This window comes from Manis javanica, chromosome 4, assembly GCF_040802235.1.
Source record: "Manis javanica isolate MJ-LG chromosome 4, MJ_LKY, whole genome shotgun sequence".
In the NCBI taxonomy this organism is placed as follows: domain Eukaryota; kingdom Metazoa; phylum Chordata; class Mammalia; order Pholidota; family Manidae; genus Manis; species Manis javanica.
The window spans coordinates 79,591,821-79,610,897 of NC_133159.1; the positions used below are offsets into that span (position 1 = coordinate 79,591,821).

A 19,077-nucleotide genomic window follows, 5' to 3' on the forward strand; every position below is an offset into this window, starting at 1 on the left:
TCTAAACAGAGTAGACATAACTGAAGAAAATATTTATTGAATTAATATAAATTTAATTAAAACAAATATATTAAAGAAATTATACAAGACATAGCACAGAGAGAAAAAATACAAAAGAGACAAAGGAAAATACAAATGGTAGAATGAGAAGGCCTGTACATTTACCCAGAACTCTAAAAGGAGAGAATGGGAAAAAAATAATAGTCAAAGTAATAATGATAGGAAATCTTCAAAATTAATGAAAGATACCAATTCTCAGATTCAGGCAGGCCAGTGAGTCCTATGTAGTGTAAACAAAAATAAATTCTCACCTAGAGGTGCTGTAATGAAACTATAGAGCACCAAAAACAAAGATTTTTAAAAGCAGCCAAAGGGCAAAGAAAAGGCTGCCTCAGAGCAATGGTGCTTAGGCTGACGGAAGATTTCCATCAGCCAAAAGGGAGTGTGAGAGCTTATAATTTCTTGCCCAGCAAAAGTACCAAGAATGAGGGTGAATAGGCAATTTTAGACAAACAAAAACTGAATACCCTTCAGGAAGAAGAAAAAGGATGCCAGAAGACCAGCTGAAGAGTTAAGAATGAATGACATGCAAAGAAACTGGTAAACACGTAGGTAAGGCCACACTGGTACAGATGTGTATAATAATGTCAATGTCTAATTTGTACAGTTAAAAAAAAAGGAAGCACTGGCAAAGATATGGAGAAATTGGAACCCTTGTGCATTGACAGGAATGTAAAAAATGGTACGGCTGCTATGGAAAACAGTATGGTGGTTCCTCAAAAAATTGAAAATAGAATACCCATATATCCAACAGTTCTGTTTCTGAGTACACATCCAAAAAGCACTGAAAGCAGGATTTCAAAGAAATATTTGTGCATACATGTCCATAGTAGCATTATTCACTGGAGCCAAAAGTAGAAGCCATCTGAGCATCCATCATGGATGAGTGGATAAAGAGAATGCAGCATACACACACAACGGAGTATTATTCAGTCCTAAAGAGTAAGGAAATTCTGACCATGCTATAACCTGGATGACCTTGAAGACTTCATGCTAAGTGAAATAAGCCAGTCATTATAATTTCTTGCCCAGCAAAAGTACCAAGAATGAGGGTGAATATAAAAAGAAAGAAAGTAATATATAATTTCATTACTATGAGGTACCTAGGGTAGTCAAATTCATATAGGTAGAAAGAAGCAAGACTGGGGGCAGGGAGGGAGGAGCTGTCGCCTAACAGGTACAGAGTTTCAGTTTCTGCAAGGTGAAGAGTTGGGGAGATTGGTTACACACAATGTGAATGCACTGAACATTACTGAGCTGCACACTGATGACTAAGACAGTAAATTTTACATTATGCATGTTCTTACAATTAAAAAAAAAGAAAAGACACACTAAAACATAGGGCAAATATGGTGAATAAGCCAAGTAGGCAGCCATAGCCAGGGCTAGTGTTCCAAGGTCCCGAATTGCTCAGAAAGAAGTAAAGGTATTATTTTACTTTATGTTTCAAAAAGTATAGGAAAGTATTTTAAAAGTAACCACTAAATGAAGAGGAGGAGAGTATTTTTAAAAAGACAATACAAAATAAGGCAATTTTTAAAAACCTGTAAAATTTTAAAAAGATACAAATAGTACAAATGTACAGAATAAGAGGCAGCTATAAACCCACATATACGACTAAATCCAGTAACTGTTAACTGGGTTAAACTCACAAAACAGATTTTCAGAATATAGAATACAGTACATGTAGGATACAATTAAAGTGGGATTGTGAAGGAAAGTATAACCATAAATGCTTATTTCTAGAAGAGGAAGACTGTAATTAAGTGTCCAGCTTAAGTTAAGAGAACAGAATATAAAGAAAATAGAACAGAGATAAAGCGAGCATAATTAAATAAAGAATAAAAAACAATGATATAACAGGAAAGTAACAGCAAAAGCCTGGCTCTTTGGGAGGTCTAATAAAACAAACCTCTACATATGTAATCCAGAGGGTAAAAAAGAGCAAAGGCACAAAACCATACAGAAATGAAAAGGCAGAATCACAGATAGATGGGAACATAGTAAGAGAATACTACGAACATCTTTATGTCAATAAATTCGAAAGCTTAGGAAAAATGAACAAATGCCTAGAAAGATACCACTAAAACAGACTCAAAATGAAACAGAAAATTAAACAGTCCTATAACCATTTGAAAAACTGAATCAGTAGCTCAGTATCTTCCCACAGGCCTGGATGGTTTTATTATCCAAATTCTGTCAGACTTTGGAATTATTTGTTACTTGAAAATGATATCAACAAGAGACTTGAAAAAGAGGATATTTTAACATTGATTCCAAAAGCAGACAAAGTCAATAAAAGAAAGGAAAAGTATAGGCTAATCTCATACACAAAGAGATGTGAAAAAATCCTAAATAAAATATCGACAGACCAAATCCAAGAACACATAAAAATATATCATATCAAATTGGGTTAACTGCAGGAATATAAGGTCACTTTAAAATAAGAGTAACTACTAATATAATTTACCACATTAAAGGAGGAAAATTATTTGGGACATCTAATTGATGGGGGAAAAGGTGTTTTTTTCTTTAAAAAAAATATTTTCATGATCTTGGCAGGAAAAAATTAACTCTTCACAAACTACAAATAGAAATCTTTTTTATACTGAGAAAGGGTATCTACCAAAAACCTCAGCGAACATCATTCTTAATTGTAAAGTATTAGAATCATTACCCAAACCAGTCAGAAACACAAGACAAGAACGTCCACTATTACTGCTTCTGCGCACTGCTGTCCTGCAAGTCCTAGCTAACACATTTCAATAAGCTGAAGAAATAAAGGTGTAAGAGCTGACAAAGGAAAAACAAAACTTTCATGATTCACAAATGATGACATCAGAACATGCAAAGAATCAACAGACCTTATAAGGAAGTAGATGCCTGGATATGAAGCACTGTGCAAAAATCTTTTATTTAAAACTTACCAAGGACAGGGACTAGAGGGCTTGTATGTCTGGGATGGAGTTCTTGCTTTGTGGACGCTCAGTTATCACAAATGAACTCATTCCTAGAACACTTATCTGAAATGCAAGACAAGATGAGTGGGGCCAGTAGTGGTTGAGTCTCTATTTAGCTGAAGTAGTGAAGCCAAGGACGGACAAACACTGCCGCTAGGGGTCCACTGGTTTCCCGTTCTTAACAAACTCCTGCACCAGGGCACATCACACAATCAGCAAAGGTGAACCACAGCCGGGAGAAAGTCTACCCTCCTTTGGGAACCTCATGGCTGCGTCCCATCATCCCATCATCCCATCATAAGTGGGTATGGTCATGGAACCTAGAGCCTCCAGCCTTCATTCTCCAACCTGAAGCTCCATCAGCATCTCAGAATCTTCACGGGGGAGCAGTGGGGATATGAAGGGACTGGGGGAAGGAAGAGGTGGCAACAGACTTTAAATATACTAAGAGTCTGTGTTCACTAGACAAATTCCTTACTAGACCATGCTCTTTCAGGTAAGGTTAACATGTGGAACAGTCTAGCATTCTCGTTTTATATTTTATTCAATGGCATCCATGGTTCTAAGGCCCTGCCCACCTCACCAGCCCCATCTCCTCATCCTACTCCTTACACTCCCGCAAATCCAAACTATCTGAAATTCCCTGAGCCAAGAGGCCAGGAGTCCCCACGTCCTGCGACTCATTCTCACCTTCTCTGACCACTCTTTCCCCCACTCTCCGCAACTCACACAATTAATAACATCTCCTCAGTACTCCTTTTTTAGGCATTACAAAACTTTATGATTATAATTCCGTGCAATATATATACTCTTGTTTATCTTACTTACTGGACTATGAGCTCACTGAGAACAAGGACCGAATTCTATTTTATTCACCTTTGTATCCCCAGGGCACAGTTGCTCAATAAATGTTGGTTTGAGTGAGTGAGTGAGTGAGTGAGTGAGTGAGTGTGTGTGTGTGTGTGTGTGTGTGTGTCCTCTCTGCGGTGCAGAAGACCTAGGCCGCAGCCCTTCCCTCCTATCACACTCCATGGTTCACCAAGGAAAGGTTAATGCTGGATGGTGAGAGGAAAATGAGAGAGATGCTGTTCTTGATTCATGAAGGAGATGGTTAGCCACAGACTGTGATGGCCTCAGACAGAACATCCTCAGCAATGGAACATCACTGCCATCCCAGCCCCACTGAGACCAGGTGCTTTCAAAGTGACACTGAGAAACTGGCTGCTTCTGCTGAAAATGAATCTCTCTGGATGTTTGAAATGCCAGGGAGGAAGGTAATCAGGGAGATAACCCAGAGGACAGAGTTTACCACAGGGCCATTTCCATCTGCTCATGAAAAAAAGAGAAGACAATAGATGCTAAAACAGGGCTGGCCTGGTGAATGTTAAGATGCTGTCTCTTGGAAAAGTAGCAGCTAGTGTGTGATTAGATGGACAGGGTCTTTACTGATACTGGGAATCATATTAAGGTCCCAATACACAGGTACTTTCTCACTCTAGGCAGGGGCACATTATGTGTATAGCCTTTATTAATTAAAAAAGGGATGTAGCTTTAAAAACAGAACGAAACACTTCTGAATGTGTGCTTCTTATAGTTTGTCTTATCACCTTGCAAAATAGTAAGAAATTCACTCTCTGACAACCCACAGTGTATCTATTGACCTGATTCATTAACGTACGTTTTACTAGTAGTTGACAGGATTAAGGCTGGTGCCTATTTAATTTTCTCCTCCTAGGGTTGACATGCAACACAAGAAGTTCCTCTTCACCAGTACAAAGAACCTTAGGGATGTTCCTTAATGATTAAACCGACTGCTCTGCTTTAGAGCAGACGACTGGTCTAGACAGAAGCTCACCACTCTGTAGTGGGGGAATTCATTTTCCATTTCTGCTGTCTAGAGCTAAGAACAATTCACCAGATGTGATCTGGGTGGCCAAGTGTGACCACTTCCCTTGGTCTGAATATTACAATTCAGTTAATGCTCATACAATCACCCTAGCTTCTTGGACAACCAGAGCACGTTGCTCATCAGGCTGAGGCTGTGGTCCAGAGCGCGGGCCCTGTCTCGCACATGGCCATCAGTCCAAACCCCACACTTTCTACTTTGGTTTCAGTGTCCAGTGCAAGTCTACCTTGCATGATGGTCTTATCCAATTAGATCTGCTCTGTTGTTTCAAATGCCAAGATCCTTTTTGGATCTCATTTTTGTTATTTTGACATATGAGCTATTCCTCCAAGATTCACGTCACCCACCAATGTGACCCATGTCAGTATTGCTGTCTACGTGATTTTTTTAAATTGGCTAGAATGGGCTAAGAGAAGGGTCGGTAAGGACCCAGCCCACAGCGTGCTGTGTGTATTACCATGGAGCCCGACTCTGTCACCCTGAGGACACCACCAGTGATTGGCGCTTGGTACACACCTCCTCGACACTCCTTTAACCCACAGACAAAGTAACCTCAGGAAAATAATTAATCTGGTATGACCTGCTTTTGGCAAAGCCCTGCTAATTACTAACAGTTGCTCTTTCCTTTGCCAAGTACTCACAATCAATGTCCTAATAATTCTTTCTGGAGTATTTCCTGAATTCATGTCAATCTTATCATTTTATAGACTAATTTGATATAATTCCTCTTTTGAAAATTGAAATACTCATCTGTCTGCATCTTTCCTATAGCTCTCAGTTAGGTGTTCAGACAGTCTCAGCCTCTGCCTCCCTCAGTCTCCTTGGGCATCACCTCATTTGGTGGCATCAGAGCCTTTTGTCACAGCCTTTTCTACTCCAGGCTGGTAATCATCTTCCTTTACATTACTCCTGCCCTTTCCAATCACAGTGGTCATTTCCTGGACATGCAAGCCAAAAAGAAGTTCAGCGGGTTGTTTTCGGTCCCATTCCCCTCTTTGGTCTTATTGTTCCAAACATAACTTCTGAAATCCCTTTTTGTCGCCCTCAGCACTTTCTATAATCCTCTGCTCACTCTGCACTCTTTCTTTACAGCCCAGCGCCACCCTCTGCTGTGGTCCACAGCTGCGTGGCCCCGCCTTTCCTGGGCCTGAGTTCAAGGCCAGGACAGACAGCACAGAGGAGGCAAGCCCTGAGGGAGGGGTTATCTACAACGTGCAACATGCAATTACCCAGTGAAGGAGAAAAGGTCCCGTGACACTTGGAAAGCTGCTAGGGTCAGAAGTCAAGAAAAGCAAAACTGCTGTTTGAACTAGTGGAGTGACACAGAGCCACACCATGGGGGAAGCTAGGTCAGCATCAGTGAAGGGGAGAACAGGTGCTGGTGAGTCAGATGGTTGAGAAAGGGCATGCCTATCTCCAGGGCTGTGAACTCCTCAGATGGACAAAGTCTGGCTTGCCCCTGAATCTTCAGCACCTAACACAAAGCCTGGCACACAGCAGAAGTTCCATGTACTTGTGAGCAAGTTCATCGGAACAGCCCTGGCCCCTCTTGCCACACCACATCCTGTAAACGAGTCAATCGGGGCTGGAGACAGTCCTTCACACACATTCTGAAACACAGGCGCTACCCAGACAGTCACATACTCCTTCTCCTCTTCTCCTTCAAATTGTGGTCAACTTGTTGCTTTTGGTTGTCCTGAACTGTTTCTCTTTCAGAGCCTCAGGCCATGGGAGCCTCTCTATCATTTTCCTCAACTATAGGTATCTTCCTTCTTGAGGCCCAGCGTGGACAGCAGGTGAAACACACTTTCCTCCCTGGCTATCAGAGACTCTAAGGTCTGGTTCCTTCCAAAACTCCTGCTCTTTTCATTTCAACAGCCAATTCCTGCTTCTGTGAGTCAGTTTCTATCTCATCTGAAAACACAGCAATGCCTGATTAATGTGTTCATGACATATATTAAAAGAATGGCAATTAAACCACCTCCTCAGGCAGGTTCCCTCATCATGTTAAAACAGCATCATTTAAATGGCCTACATGTTAACACTATGGTGAGTCTATACAGGAATCTAAGACTAATACAAAGTGGTCCTAGGTGATAAACACCTGATGCGGTCATGGGTTAACCTATGCTCAGCAGAATTCTGGTGGCAACATTAAGCAAAAAGCCACTGTTGAAACCTTAACTTGGCAGCAGTCCATCAAAATGAATAGAGTAAGAACAAGAATGCCCAGATCAAGGCCAGTATGTCTCTTGGAAGGCACAGAGGGTCTGGCATCAGTGAATCATCCGGCTTCAGGCTGTCGAAGCCCAAACACAGCACTTTTGATAAAAGCAGATGCTTTGTTTGGCTGGCATCTGTTGCCCTTCCTCACAACCACCAGCCCCATGCGCCCCGCCCCCAGCTGTTCCCCAGCCCCTTCTAAAGGAATGTGTTTGTAAAGGTTCCTTCTCAACTAATTCAAAGGCAGAATAAAAGTGCTGTGATTTGATATAATGTCCCCAAGACTTCTAAAAGGAAAGATTTCACCTAGCCAAACAGAAATGCTGCCTCGAACTGTCTTCAAGGGCAAGTACACGTCCTCAAGGTAGCTGCTCACCAAAACCTTGGGCAGGCGGTGTCAGCCCTCAGGCAAAGCTTGCAGGCCAGCCGCAGTCATCCATATACCTTCTCTGCCCCTTCAATTGGGGACTCTATGGGATCCAGTAGGGAAGGAACTGCAGGAGTACAGTCACCATGCTGCAGACACAGGCCCACAGGGAGGTAATCATCTTCCTTTACATTACTCCTGCCCTTTCCAATCACTGTGGTCATTTCCTGGACATGCAAGTCCAAAAGAAGTTCAGCGGGTTGGTTTCAGTTTGCTTTAATTAAGGCAAAAATGTTTTATAGAAAGAACCAAGTAATGAAAAAAAGTGCTTTGATTTATTACATGCTTAAAAGATTAGATGTTTTCCTATTGAATTTTGTCTCCAACCTGAAAACAAAAACAAAAACCTTCCTACAAAACAAAGCCCATCCCTGCACACTCCTTCCTCCTTTCTCTGCTCCCCACCAAACCAAAAGTCCCAGCATCCCTGCCCTTTGTGCTTTACACTGATCTCTCCCTTGGTGACAGCATCCATTTCCATGGCTTTAATTTCACTTCTATGCAAACTCCTAACATTATAACTTTTAGCCCAGACCTCTCTCCAGGACTCCAGGCTCCTAATGCGAATTGGCTGGTTAATACCATCACTGCATGAATCTCTAATTCAGCACACGCCAAACTGCAGCCTCAAGTCCCTGCACCCTCCTCTGAGGAAAAGCCACCAAACCAAGAGGAAGCCCTGCTCCTCTCGCAATCCCCAATCTCAGTCAATGCCCCCCACCCCATGCACCCAGCTGCCCCAGCTGTGCTTGACTGTCCCTCTTCTTCAGCCCACCCACCCCTCAGGAAGACTGGCAGACTCCACCTGCAACACAGACCCTGAATCCACTCACTCCCTTCTCCAACACTTCCCTTATGCAGACCCCCACCTGCTCCCTGTACTTCTGCAACCACCTCCTGCCTTCCCTACAGCACCTCTTCTCCCACCATTCACTTCCCCACTGAGACCAATAATCTCCTGAAAACTGAATCATATCATGTTATATTCTCTTACTTTTCAAGGCTTCCCTTTGCCCTATGGAGCAAACCTAAACTCCTTATCCCAGTCTAGACTAGAGCTGTTCAATAAAAATACAGTGTGAAAAACAGATGTCATTCACAATTTTCTGGTAGCCAACTAAAAAGAAATAGTTTCATTTCTAAAATTAAAAAAAAAAATTTTTTAATTTTTAAATATCATTTAAATTTAAAATTTTTTAAAAATATTTTTAAAATTATCATCTTAATACCCAATAACACAAAAAAAGTATTAATAAAGTATTTTATGTTCTCTTTTTGTATTAAATGTTCACATGTCACCTTCCCTAGACAGGCACTCCCTCCACCCAATCCGAAGAACTCAGAGCTCTGAAATGCTACTTCCTTGTATCTCCTCATTTTGTGGTCCTGTATCTGTTGATGCATTTGTCTGCATGCCCCCTAATCTGGGCACTGTCTAAGAACAGGATCCACATATGTTTCGTTCTCCCTGGGTACTTGGTACCCAGCACAATGCCTGGTGCAAAACAAGCCCAGTGAATAGTCACTGAAGAATAAACAGCAAAGACACTGACATTAAGTACAAGGAGAAGTGGCCAAGAGCTGGGCCAGTCCAAGGAAGACAGGACTGTGTCTTGGTACCGTGGTGTGCTGATGTTCTGGTGCAGTGTGAGGCTGTTACACCTGTGCCCATGAGTGGTGGCCAACATGCACTGCTGCCGGGCAGCTCCAGGCAGACCCAGATACAGGTATTCCAGCCAGACACTGTCAACACGTGGGAGCCTTTCTCCCACAGAAGCTGCAGGCACTGAACCTGATCTCAGGTTACACTCGGGGATTAGGAGCCTCCCAGCTCCAGACTTCCAAAAGGAAGGAAGAACGGAAGCCATCTGAGCCCCTTCTCTATGCCAGGTTCTTTGCTAGTCCTTACATGGGACTGTATTTGAATTTACAGGTACTTTTTGAGGATGTGGAGATTCAGAAGGGTAAAGTAACGTAGGCAAGGTCACAAAGCTACTGGGCCTGGTCGCTGGAATGAACGTCAAGGTCACCAGCAGCTTTGTTATCCATGGTTACATCTGCATCCCAGCAAAGGCGCCAGCAGCTTTCAGGCTCAGGCTGGCAGGACAGAACGGCAGTACCAGGTGGGGGCCAAGGGCAAGGATGTCACCTGCTCTTCTGAGGCCCCCAGAAGGCAGCACCAGGCTCAGGCATGGAAGTCAGAGTGTTGATATTTGGCTTCATATTTAGTGACCTTTCACAGCAGTCCTCAGATGCAGGTATTTTCCACCTGCATTTTGTAGTTTACAACTGGCCCTAGTTCACACACCTAAGTGGACAAACAGGAACCCAATGGAGGACTCCGGGTAACATGCCTGTGTATCCTCCTCCTCTCCACTGGGGGTGCTGTCTTCCCTTTTGGTTACTATGTTTGCAGGTGAATCTGGAACCACAGATAATCCACTGCTGTCAATTACAGAAGGTTTCTCAGACTTCTGTAAATTTGCAAATAATAGCACAATCCTTAAAACTAGAAGACCCTAAGTGCTTGTCTTTGTGGCCTTTGTAGTCTCTACAGCTAGTCTCTAAGGGACAGACTGGGTGGTGACAGCATTAAAAGCTGTCACCAGCAGGGTGGCTGTGCCTGAGGGCTTATCAGTCCTGTGGCTCCAGCCCAGACCCTTGAAGGCAGTCTCTTTACAACCAACAATAGCAGCTACAACTTCTCCAGCTTGCATCTTCCAGCCCTACTGGGATGGCTCCCTAATCCACATGTGATACAAACATGGATAATCTGTAACTGCATAACACCTTCTGTTTACAATACACTTTAACATATACTGAGGGGTGGAAAAAACTCTCAGTTTCCAACTCTCAGAAGACTAAAAAATGCCCTTTCCCAAACAGCATGTAGGAGACCTGAAAAAACATGATTTGAAGCAGATCTGTCTGAGGTTGGGGGGAGAGATGTTGAGCAGCTCCACTCAACAAGGACTGCTTTGTGTAATTCTCTGAGCATTTTCTTGATTGTGGTCTGCAATCAGTTTTAAAACATTTCTTTAGTTCTCCCCAGAACAGCTGAGAATGCACAGATCCCAGCCTTTAGGTTCAAATCATCCCTGTCAGTAGAGGATTTGGGACTACCGTCAGGCAGCTGATAGACCTGAGAATATTTCCCTGTCTCTGTGCTTCCTCAACCATGGGGGCCGCAGGATGCCCTGCAGGGGCTGAGCTCCCCTCTGACCCAGCTGCCCCTGGCCTTAGCACACCAGGGGCCACCAGGGCCTGGACACGTGCTGCTCCTCAGAACCCATCAACCTGTCCCCAGCAGCTGCATTCAGACACCAAAGGACGTTTCAAAATGTTAGGGGAAAAAACTCAACTTGAAATTCTAAAAAGTAAACTTCAGTGTGTGAACTATTACTTTCCAGAGACACTCCTGGCTGTCAAACCATTGCCATTCTGCTAACTGAATCAATGTATCTTCTATTAAATAGAATCTATTAATTTAGTAAATACATTTTTTTCAACTTTAAACCCAACTTTTCCTCTATGCATGAAAAGCTTCCAATTTGAGGACAGCAGACACATCCATGTATAAAGAAAATGCAGATGTTTGCATGTGGACCTTCATGCTGTAGATCCTTCAGATTAACTCTGAGCTAACTTTTATTTGCATATCTGCAGGAACAGCTTGGTTTGGTAAGGAGAAAGCAGTAACTATAGAACTTGGTGGTTCTGAAGAGGAACAAATGAAACAATTTTTCAGATGAGGGCACTGACACAGCACAGAGTTAGGTCTTTAAATACATGTTTAGAGAGGTGTCTGCACAGATCCTGTGCTTTACAGTTCTGCCTCACCATTGAAGAGCTGACACTGTGACACGGTCGTTTACTCTGCCTGGGAAAGTACACTGGGTTTTAACGTGGGATAATTCAACAGACTTTCTGGCCCCCATCAGTTAAAACACTTGTGACTAGTCAGTCAGCTCCACTCATGTGAACTAATGAAACATTACATTGTCTCACCACATGCTCCTGCAGCACAAGGGGCAGAAGGAATTAGGCACCCAGCAGCTGTTCCCAGGAATGTGTGCCTCCATGTACTCACAGGCAGGAAAAGGTCCCAGCACTGTCTCCAAGCACAGGTCCTTCAGCCATTCCAGCAACAGACATCTCAACAACAGGAACCAGTTGCCTCTCAGCCCAAGGAAGGTCCCAGATTCAAATAAAAATTCACCCTTGAAGATAAACGAGTCAAAGGGACACCAGCCAAACAACACTAATGTCAGAGGAAATCCTGTCTGCAGCCCTCTCAGAGAAGCCTTGCCCCCCTGTGGAACAAAGGCTCCTTCTGTGACAGCAAGCAGCAGGTTGTAGAGCTCCCTGGCTGCTCACTCTGGCCACCTTTCAAAACCACAAGTTCGTCCAAGGGCAGCCAGGACAACAGCTAGGCCAAGAGATACAGTCCCCGAATGAAGCCAATGCCCCTTCCAGGCCTGCCTTTGGCCTGGCTCTTGGCAGCAGAGGCTCCATTCTCCCCAACGGGATGTCCAAGTGCTGGGTTCAGACTCCGTGGGCCAAAGCTTTCCATGCCAGATGATAGCTCAGAGGATGCCCACACCAGGCACCAAACTTGGGAGGCTGTGCAGCACAGTGTCTGGGGAGGACCCTGTAGTACTTTCTCGGTTCTAATCCTTTCTTGGTCACCCACTCAGTCTGCTTAATAAACAGATCATTAGGGCCTGACCTCAGTTGCCTCAGTATCCCTGAACCATTGTCTCGACTGTAAATGATGACAAAACAATGGTGATGATGCTTGTGATAAACCCTGCTCAAATAAGATAATTTATGAATGTATATTTTAAGATACTTTAAAACTATAAAATGTAGGAGATAATAATGCATGTGAATTTGACACAGGTTTATATGACAGCTTAATGCAAATTTTTAGGTCAAAGGAGAGACTTCATCTGCTTTGCCTGAGGCCTCCCACAGGGTGGATATTCAGGTAATATTCAATTCTAAATAAGGGTAACTTTTTAATGATTGATAAGATAAACATATTTCTTGGGAAACTAGCAAACTTATAACTTATCAGGGTATTTCACAAGACAAAGAGGGGCTGTCTGGAGGGTTTCGCTCTCAGCACAGGGCAAGTGGGCTGGTACAGGAAGAGGGGCCACGGACTCTCAGCAATGGCCCCACTACCGTCATGCCAACACCAAATGTGATGAAATGGAAGGTTTTCAGACTTGACATCTGGGTAAATCACTTAGTTGAAATTAACCCCTGAATTCATCATGAAAAACACAAGTAAGGCCAAAAATGTTTACCTGAAACAAGTGCCCCCAAATCAATAATCTTGCTGCAGACAGACCTAAGAGGTCTAGGTCCCCAGAGACAGACATCCAGTCTCTCACTTTAAAACACACAGGGTTCCCCCAGTTTCCAGTGGTGAGTGAGCCGGAGTGGCAGGCAGCGGGTGCATTCACGGCTCCTGTGAGCGCTGATGCTGTGTTAGGGACAGAAATGCTATTTCCCTCTCAGGGTGGTTCTTCTGACCCATCAGGCAAAACCACCTTCTCTGGAGCCTCAGGTTCTCATTCATTCCTCTGTCCTTAGCTTTTCAAATGCACAAACTTTATTGTTGATACTGTATAGCTTGCTCCAAAAAAGGAATTGAGGCAGCTCATAATCTTATTAGGGATACTTAAAAGGATAAAGAAAAAAAAAAGAATATAAGATACTTTGGGCTCCTCAGAATTGGGAATGTTGCAGGATATTTTTTTAATGTGTTAGCTAAATAAAATATATTAATAATGAGACTGGGGAGCAGGGAAAGGGGACTCTATATGATCCTTTGACACACAACCACATGCCTTCTCACTCAGCATAATTTTGTAGGCTACGCATCTGTCACTTCCTGTATTCATCTTTAACAATAAGATATTTTAAGACTAGGAAAAAAGATGTGAATTTGGATGAACATAGTTCTGAATCATAAACAAACATAAACCACCACGGCTTGTTAAGTCTTCCACAGCCTGGACTTCAAACTCAGGACTTGCGCCCACCCCCTGATAAGATCTTTTACACAGGTCTGACCTCTGTTCAAGTCCGTTTTCAAATCAAAAAGCTTTGAACTCCTGGCAAGTTGACAGCTTGGACCTTGGGTGTTTATCAAGAACTTCCTTAAGATAGGAAGGGTGACTCCATTACCACCCCCAGCCCACAGAATTTCCCCTTGTAAGGGCTGCCACCAGCCAGGACCTTCGAACTTCACAAAGGAATGAGTCTGTGAATTGTCTTTATGTGATGCATAGTAGATATCGAGCTCAATACAGAGTTGAACTTAATAAACAAGAAGCAGCTACAATAAGCCAGGCAACAGTTGGTTCTGGCTCCACATTGTGCAGTCTGGCATTCACGCTTATTTTTGGCTGACTAAAAGTTATTTTTCTTTGTAGTCTCATGGCCTTCATGAAAGAGAGCAATGATGGCTCTCCCTTCTGTGTCCCGCCCTGTCAAGTGCACATGATGCAATGTTAACTGCACTGTGCCATATGCAGTTCCACATATACCTGTTTCATCACTAGGCCGCCCACCAGCTCTCTGAGCTGGGAGGTCACCCACCTACATTCTGCAGAGTACGTGTAGGGCATTCTAATCCCAGGACACCCTGGAGGAACTTTCCGGTCTCATGTCAGAAACATTTCAGAGTTCTCCAGTGCTTTCTACAAAGACTATCTGGACCTCCACTTAGTTTCTTCCTGTACCATCCCAACTACACAGCAAAACTAATTCTGAGCTCTTGCCTGCCTAGCCCTCTCCCAACATCTACACTGTTCTCCTAACTCACTACACTCTAGGCCCCAGGCCACTCCCGGTTTGTTTTGGGCTTTTTGATTAGGACAGACTTGCTCCCATCTCAAGTCCTTTGCACTTCTCCTCCTGATGCCTGGAACAGCCTTCCACTGGTCCTTTCCATAGCTGCGCTCTCTCATTGTGCGTATCTTAGCTTAAATGTCACCTCCTTAGAGATGCTCACCCTACAAAGATACCACCACAGTAAATCTCCAGCCTCGTGCTCTGTGTCCTTTATAGCACTAATATAATCTGCAATTGTCTTGTTTATTTACTGAAATTTATTAGCTGGGTCCTCCACTAGAATGTTGCTCTGGGAGGGCACCATTTGAGATGCCCCATAGCTATCCTGTTAGTTCACATATTTCCCCTCTCTGTAAAAGGGCTAGAGTAGATTTCTGGATTGATTTGGCTGCTAGAATGTCTTCAACGTTGGACCTGCCCTTCAGTTAAGATACTCAGAGGAACTGGGCAGAATTTTTCTGGTGAAGCACTTGGTGCTTATAAAATCAACGTGCTGTAACTAATGTAAGTGCTCAATACATAAGTATTGAACAAATCAATGAGCTAGGATCCAAGTGGCTTTCTTTGCTACAGGGTTGGACAAAAAGACAGGCACCAGTAGAGACGACAGAAGAAACCACCCCCTTCTTTGCCGGAATGCATACAGGTTGCTTATCTTCCCCAACAGGAAAAGGAGTGCAGAGTTTCTAAAGCAGCTCTAACAAGCAGATACCAATCACAGCCATGCCCATTACAAACCCAGAGAAGAAGCCCTTATAACTGTAAGGCTTATTTACCCAGGTCTCTGGTGGAGAGGAGAAATCAATTCTTGTTCTAAAGTATCCTGAAGCTGAGCTGATGATGCACACATACAAAAATTGTATTTCAGCACATTGACAACTACCTACCAGGAGATGCAGGTCCTACTTGTAGACATCTTGGCATCTCTACTGAAGTGGATGGACATAGTTTGTACTGTACTTCCTTTTGAAGGACTTAGTGATATAGTAAGTTGGCTTTAAAATGCTCTGAAATATTAGGTGATATAAAGAAATGGTTAATTTTTTTTACATGTTATAGTTTTTTTAGAGTGTGGTTGTATTTTTTAAAAATAAGAATCCTTATCTTTGAAAGACACATACCAAAATATTTACAGATAAAATAAAATGAGGTCTGAGATTTGCTTTAAAATAATACCAGAGGAAGGAAAGTGGGTGGGAACACAGCCAAAGCAGGCCTCACCATGAGCTGATGACTCTTGAAGCTGGGCGATGGGTCCATTAAACTATTTGCTTTACTTTGCACATGTTTGATATTTTCCCTAATAAAAAGACTTTTTTAAGAAACCCTTTAAAACAAGTCATTTTCACTTGTGGAATTGAAGAAATTACCTGAAGGTGAAGGTCTCACCCTTCCAGTCTTGCAGTGGGTGCTCCTGGATGATGTCCTGGGTCAGAGGGGAGTTCTGCCGTGGGGATTTGGAATGGGGGAGGGTACCCATGTGACTGAAGTTATCATAGGACCTTATGGGAGGGGGGCCCTTTTTCTTCCGTGGAAGGGTGCCGTGTATAGACACATCTTGATAGGCATCTGTGCGATGCTCAGTGAGAGGTGACTTGCTGCTCAGAAGGTCCATGGACGAGGCCAGGGGGAACTGGTGATTCACTGGCATATTTCTGGGAAGGCTTGCAAATTTTCCCGCAGCCATGATTTTCAAGTCTAAGGGGGAAAGAAAAGAGTGAAGGTATAAGTTGAAGATAATCACAAGAACTGAGTCCTTACTTATAAAAGGAAATGGAAATACACTGCATAACAAATAAAATGTTAAGGGAGGACTAAAAGACAAACATTGAATGGCTAGTGAAATTTAGTACAAATAGGAAGTTTACTCATCTCCTTTTTCTGATCCTACAGAGAATGAATATCTTCTGGGTTGGCAGCAGACGTGTCAGTGGAAAAGGGCAAACACATTTCAGAGACTTTGGAGGCACATGAGCCCTCTTATTATTTCAGATGACTGAAGGTGATGGAAATGCATGACTAACAAAAAGATTCCTGAGGAAGGACTCAAGGTTTCAGTAGTAAATGTATTAGAAAAAATGTTATAAATATGTTAGATAATTAGCCCATGTATTTCCATTGCCCTGCAAATAAATGATAAGAACAGGTGGAAATTACTGGAATTCCTTAGCTGCTAGAATGCCTTAGTGCCAGATCAGCCTCTCTGCTGTGCTACCCGGAGTAATGGGGCAGAATTTTTCGGGCAAAGACCTGGTGCTTATAAATAAATCAATATAGTCTAATTAATGAAGACAGGCCAGGGTCAGGGGTTAGGAGGTGGGTCACTCCTCCATACATCAGTGGGCTCAGCTGAGAAAGAAAGCCACTGGGGTTGGGCTCCTGATATATTGCCTCCCAGAAGGGTCAGGAACCCACCTGCCACCATGAGGGTTAAGCAATGTGTGCACATCATGTTTCTTTTGCATGCTCTGCTGTCTTTATCCTTTATGCTGTCAGGAAGAGTGGGAAGGAAAGAGACAGAAGAAAAAAAAAGTATGTGTGTGGGGGGGTGGGGCTATGGGGGGGGCACACAGAAAGAAAGGGAAAATGGTACATTAGGTCACGTGCAAAACTAGCCCCAGCAATTATTACCAGCTATGACCATTAGTAGAAATGTTCACCCTGAGCAGAGTCAGCATCCCCACCCCAACCCACCTAAAACTAGGGTTTTGACCAAAGCCAAATTATATAACTATAAAATTACATAAATTTTAAGGCCAATATATATAGAGGAAAAGAAACACAAGCCTGAATAGTAAATAGGCCAATTTATCAATATTTATATTAATATTATATTAATTTATTATATGTAAGTATTATATTATATTATATATATGATATATATTATAAGTATTATGTTATAATATAATAATAACTAGGACCTGGAGACATTAAGGATCCAGAATCTGTCCCACTAGTCATGGCATCAGAGTGGTCTGGACCACACAGCAGCACAGGTAAGCCCAATGCCCTGGCCCTTCCAGCAGCTGGTGAGCGGAGCATCCCTTTGCTCTGGAGGATGTTGTAAAGCTGCAGCCCCTATTCCTCACAGACCACCCTTTCCACTGCAGAGATAGCTCTGCATGAAATCATCACTTACCAGCACCACTGCAGAGTCAGTTCCACAGAGGAACTGGGGGCTTGGAGAGTGCTTGGGGACACAGCCCCCTAGAAGCTCACAGTCCTCCAGAAGCTCACAGTGAAAAAGGCAGAACCAGGATAAAGACAGCAGAGCATGCAAAAAAAACATGATGCCCACAGTTCACAGCTTCCATGTGCAACACAGACAAACTCACAAGTGCTGGGGGCTGAGTGGAAGGAGACCCGTCACTCAAGGTACATAATCCTAACCTTGTCCTCAATTCTTTGTCAAACCTGGTAGTTCTGGGGCTTGTCTGCTCCATGTCAACTGGGACCACACAGAAGGCCTGGCTCACAGCAGGCCCAGAACAACAGGACTGAGTGCCATGTGGACCCCTCCCAGGTCTGGCCAGTGCCTGGCACACTGTCAGCTCTTGCTCAATGTTAATCATCTTTATTAAAAAGAAACCAAACTCCCTAGCCCTCCCACCCGACCACTAGTGATGTAAGCTAACTGGGATTCCCTCACCCCCTGACCTCCCCTCACCACAAGCACGCATGCACATACACACCCTATAGCTGTGGACTTCGCCTGTTCAAACTATCAGCACCTTCTTTCTTCATGGACAGGCCTGGATTATTTCAAATAAACTTTGGAAAGGCCCAAAGCACCCTACAGGACTTCTTTGTGTACAAGGGGCCACACTGCATATCATGTCTGTTTCTAGGATAGTACGATGTTCCCCTGGCTCCTGAGTCTCTGGCAGCTGCTTCCTCTCTGCTTACCTAAGATCTACCTAGATTACAAGATGGAGCCAAAATGCTCTAGAATGCCCTTCAGTAAGCTACCCACACCTCAGTTTCTTCTCTGATAGTGAGGGTTATTAACACCTGCCCTTCCTACTTCCAAATCAACAAACATTTAAGTGCCTACTCAGAAACAAAGCTGCATAAGTGCCAGTCCCGACTATAATACTGGGAGAACAATAATTCATCAAGAGAGCCCTTTAACACGCTAGAGGGAAGAAGAATTAATTTGGACAAAATGACTCAAAGAGGATCTCAGGGCAATACCAGAGATGAAGGATTTTGGAAGAATTCTGAAAGGTTGAAAACTGTATGGCAAAACCTTCTAAGAGGATGTTATAACAACAGATGCACAAAGGCAGGGGAAGTGCCCCCCCAACCTCCAGGCTCAGAGAACAGCAAGTTGTGCCATTGGCTTGAAGGAGAAGCTGTGAAGCATTTCCTGGAAAAAGCACAGCTCAGGACCAGATCAAGTCTTGAAGGCTGTTTCGAGGTGTCTGTTCTTGACTGTTGCTGCTAGGAAAGATCTGGAAGGGAGGGACAGGATCCCATCTATGCCCAGGGAGGTGACTGGTAGTTCTGGAGGAGGTAGGGAACCCAGGCAGGCTGACAGAACCAAGCTAGCGAGGACCAAGGAAGAACTCTGACCTGTGGCAGCGTCCAGAGGAAGGAAAAGGAGGGACAGAGCAAAAAGGGAGGAGCTC

General features: G+C 43.5%; 1 protein-coding gene across 3 annotated transcripts in view; it reads right to left on the reverse strand.

Moving 5' to 3' along the window:
* Positions 1–19,077, reverse strand: part of BCAR3 (BCAR3 adaptor protein, NSP family member) — a 112,681-nt gene that overhangs the window by 88,373 nt on the left and 5,231 nt on the right. For all 3 annotated transcript variants that reach the window (XM_073234304.1, XM_073234306.1, XM_073234305.1), the window contains exon 2: positions 15,817–16,144. In XM_073234304.1, the coding sequence (XP_073090405.1) occupies positions 15,817–16,133 (317 nt within the window). In that variant the 5' untranslated portion in view covers positions 16,134–16,144. The remainder of the gene's footprint in view (positions 1–15,816; positions 16,145–19,077) is intronic.